At 48.9% G+C, this 3751-nt stretch overlaps 1 protein-coding gene across 1 annotated transcript; it reads left to right on the top strand.

Annotated features, from left to right (window-relative positions):
• The first annotated feature begins 1345 nt into the window (after window positions 1–1345).
• On the top strand, window positions 1346–3551 carry LOC136463772 (protein PIN-LIKES 2-like). Its single transcript, XM_066462751.1, has 2 exons — window positions 1346–1526; window positions 1799–3551. Exon 2 carries the CDS (start codon window positions 1955–1957, stop codon window positions 3308–3310), a length of 1356 nt encoding a protein of 451 aa, XP_066318848.1. The 5' UTR covers window positions 1346–1526; window positions 1799–1954; the 3' UTR covers window positions 3311–3551.
• The last annotated feature ends 200 nt before the right edge of the window (window positions 3552–3751 follow it).

The raw sequence follows: 3751 nt of genomic DNA, 5'->3' as shown, positions 1-3751 counted from the left end.
CCGCATCCATGTTGCTGCTGGCGCCATGGACCCAACTGTACTAGAGCGAGGTACAGGAACAGCCCCCCATCTAAGAGCTATTTGTCCTCCGATCTACGTTCTAGAGGTACTACTACCTTTCAACCATTCGTTCTTCATTGGCATGACATCATTGAGGGGTGCCAAAGAGGTATGGGGAGCAGCCGTTACACCCAAGGTCAAATTTTTCTTCTAGCTCGCGCTCCATGGCAGACTGTGGACAGCAGAGCGAAGGCACTGCCATGGCCTTCAGGTTCAGGCAAACTGTGCGCTGTGCGACCAGGCTGACGAGAGCTTAGACCATCTCCTCGCCTCTTGTGTCTTCAGCCGAGAGGTCTGGTTTTGGCTGTTGCGTCTCGCAGGGTTACATAACCTCGCACTGGGATCCGATACGGTCCTTGTGGACTGGTGGCTGCGAACTCGCCTGGAGGTACCAAGCCAATTCAGACGGGGTTTCGACTCCATGGTTCTGCTCGTCGCGTGGGAGGTCTGGAAGGAGCGCAATCGCAGGACTTTCTAGGGTGATCGTCTATCTCCACCGTAGCTCGTCCAGCAAATCATCGACGAGGCCGCAACATGGATGGGGGCGGGCTTCCAGGCAATGTCGCCGTTCTTAACGCGTGGTGATAGCTAGGTCCCTTGTTTCCGCTAGTCGCAAAACTGTTGTCTGTATAATCGCCCTTACCTAGCGCCCGATTTAAGGCTAGTGCACTGGCACCTCGCCATCTTGCACTGCCTTCTTGTAAACTTCTAATTTCCACTTAATGAAACACGTCTCGAAAAAAAAAGTGATCTAGGTGGGGAAGGTTTCTTGTCCCCTCCAAATTCCTTAACCCCCTCAGGTCTTGTTTGTTTCATCCTTAAACTAAGGGAATTAGGGGGATTGAGAGGATTAAGTTCCCTACAAGTCAAAATCCTTCTAATCATCTCCAATCTCTCTTAATCTTTATGGTTTAGGGATCAAACGAACAAGGTGTGATGGGTAGATTATCCCAAAGTTATTGCATTAATAAAAGACACTATGGGTCAAAAAAAATATTCGGGGCCTTGGGTCCTTTTTTATGAGCTAGAATTCAAGCCCTGAATTTTGAGCAGAGGTTAAATTCTCCTTGCATTTGAACTGCTAATCCAGTTCTATTCGCCTCCCCAATTCTGAGATCCAACCGTAGCCTCAATCATTTTGGCAAAGTAACATGGGATCACCGATCTGATCCTGATCAAGGCCACATGCGGATGCTGTTGTCCCCATCAGCCCCCGAATTCACGTGCCTTCGAGAGGGGAAAAAAATCGTCAGATCACATCACGCCTCTGCCTGGGTCCCTTCCTTCTGGGCCCCGTGCCCTTGTCTCGGTAAATCTGGATTCCTTTCACGCCGCCACCCTCCCCTCTTTTCTGAATTCCTTCTCTCTTCGTCGTTGTCGCTCCTGCCTGCCTGCCTGCCTCGGCGCATCGCGTCGCGGAGAGGGATAGCACAGCGCCTCCCCCGGTCCCTCCTCCATTCCCAGATGTAAGTATTGCCGTGAATCTTGCAAGGTTTGGTTCCGTTGCGGCGATCTTTTTGCTATTTCTGATTTTCTTGCTGATCGGTTGCCTGAATCTTCGCCAAGACCTGAAATTCGAGAGTTGTAAGCAGTTTAGAACACGAGTCAAGTACCAATTACCGAGTACTTTGCAAGATCCGCACCGGGTCCAAGCTAGAATTTTTGCTATTAATCCTGTATAATACAATTTTGTAGTTTTTCCTCCGTGCTGAATCTTCTCCATTGATTTTCTATGCAGATATACCGGCCTTTTGCATCTGATTGGGCACTGTATCTGCGCAAGAAAACATAAAGTTGTACAACCAAAAAGTGGGAGTATTTTTCAGAGTTTGGAAGAGGGCTGTTTTGAGGACTCAAATCAAGTCAGAGAAAGCGAGAAGCTTTAGCAGCGGCAATGCTCTGGTCAATGGACCCGCAGGTGACCGTCCATGGCGACTGGGTGTCGGCCGTGGTGCCGCTGATGAAGCTGCTGTGCCTGACGGTCATCGGCCTGCTCCTCGCCAACCCGCGGGTCCAGGTCGTGCCCAGGGCCACCTTCAAGCTGCTGAGCAAGCTCGTCTTCGCGCTCTTCCTCCCCTGCCTCATCTTCGTCCACCTCGGCAAGTCGGTCACCATAGATAACGTCCTGCACTGGTGGTTCATCCCTGTCAACGTCCTCATCAGCACTGCCATCGGGTGCGTTCTTGGGTACATCGTGGCCCTGATCTGCCGCCCACCGCCGCACCTGTTCCGGTTCACGGTGATCATGACCGGGTTTGGCAACACGGGGAACCTCCCGATTGCGATCATCGGGTCGGTCTGCCATACCAATGATCATCCCTTCGGTCCTGGATGCGACACCATGGGTATCGCTTATGTCTCGTTCGCGCAGTGGGTTGCGGTTATTCTTGTCTACACTTTGGTCTACCACATGATGGAGCCACCGATGCAGTTCTATGAGATTGTTGGGGAGGGGAATGAGATACAGGAAGAACCCGAGCAGATCAGCAACTACAGTAGGTCTCTTCTTCATGAGGCGGAGTGGCCAGGGATGGTTGACAAAGAAACTGAGCATTCAAAGACACCATTCATTGCAAGAGTTTTCATGAGCATCTCAGGTTCCTCACAGAATACTTTTCCTGATATTGATTTTACTGAAGAAGGAAATTCTGGTGCTGGACCTAGCAGTCCTAAGTCGCTCAGATGTTTGGCAGAGCCAAGAGTGGTCAGGAAGATCAGGGTTGTAGCTGAGAAGACTCCAATTCAGCACGTCCTTCAGCCACCAACAATCGCCTCTTTACTTGCCATCATCATTGGCATGGTTCCTGTCTTGAAAGATTTTGTGTTTGGGGCTGATGCACCGCTCTCATTCTTCACCGACAGTTTGGAAATCCTAGCTGCTGCTGTGGTTCCATCAGTGATGTTAATTCTAGGAGGCATGCTTGCGGAAGGCCCAAAAGATAATGCCTTGGGCATGAGGACTATCATCGGTATAGTTGTGGCCAGGCTTTTGGTTCTCCCATGCATTGGCATTGGTGTTGTGACCCTAGCCGACAAGTTGCATCTACTCGTTGAGCAAAACCATATGTACCGCTTTGTGCTTTCCCTCCAGTACTCCACGCCAAGTGCTATCCTGCTTGGAGCAATTGCCAGTCTCAGAGGGTATGGTGTTAAGGAAGCATCCGCCCTTCTATTCTGGCAGCATATTTGTGCGGTGTTCTCTCTTTCCCTCTACCTGATTGTATACTTCAAGTTGTTTTCTTTCATCTGAAGACAATGGCCATCCATCCAATTCTGGCATATATACATAGCAATCACCTCGGAGACAGCGGTGGCTCAGAAATAGGATACTAGAAGAATGGGTTTTCAGCCTCGCCTCCTATCAGTCAAAAGTGTTTATAATTTGGTAGTTATTTAAGTTTCAGTTGCGTGTATTGTTTCTTGTTTGTGAACAAGAGATACAATTATTGTCTGTTCATTTTGGTCAATATATTGAAGTGCATTTCATGATACTATTGTTGTATGCAAATCATGACCTGGATAAATTTAGTAGAACAAGATAGACAGATAGTAGTGAATAACATTGTTGCCTGATGGTTAATATATGAAGATGGTTAGTGTTCAGTCTTCTCGTGGAAGGCCCAAACATCAGGCGACCTTGCTATCTGACATCAAGGATGTGATTCATTTGTGTCAATTGACTTTGAGCATT

The sequence above is a fragment of the Miscanthus floridulus genome, chromosome 7 (genome assembly GCF_019320115.1).
Source record: "Miscanthus floridulus cultivar M001 chromosome 7, ASM1932011v1, whole genome shotgun sequence".
NCBI classification, from domain to species: Eukaryota; Viridiplantae; Streptophyta; class Magnoliopsida; order Poales; family Poaceae; genus Miscanthus; species Miscanthus floridulus.
This window is presented reverse-complemented; position numbering and strand designations above follow the sequence as displayed.

Coding starts and splice junctions, on each gene's coding strand:
- LOC136463772 (XM_066462751.1), top strand. CDS start 1,955: ATGCTCTGGTCAATGGACCCGCAGGTGACCGTCCATGGCGACTGGGTG.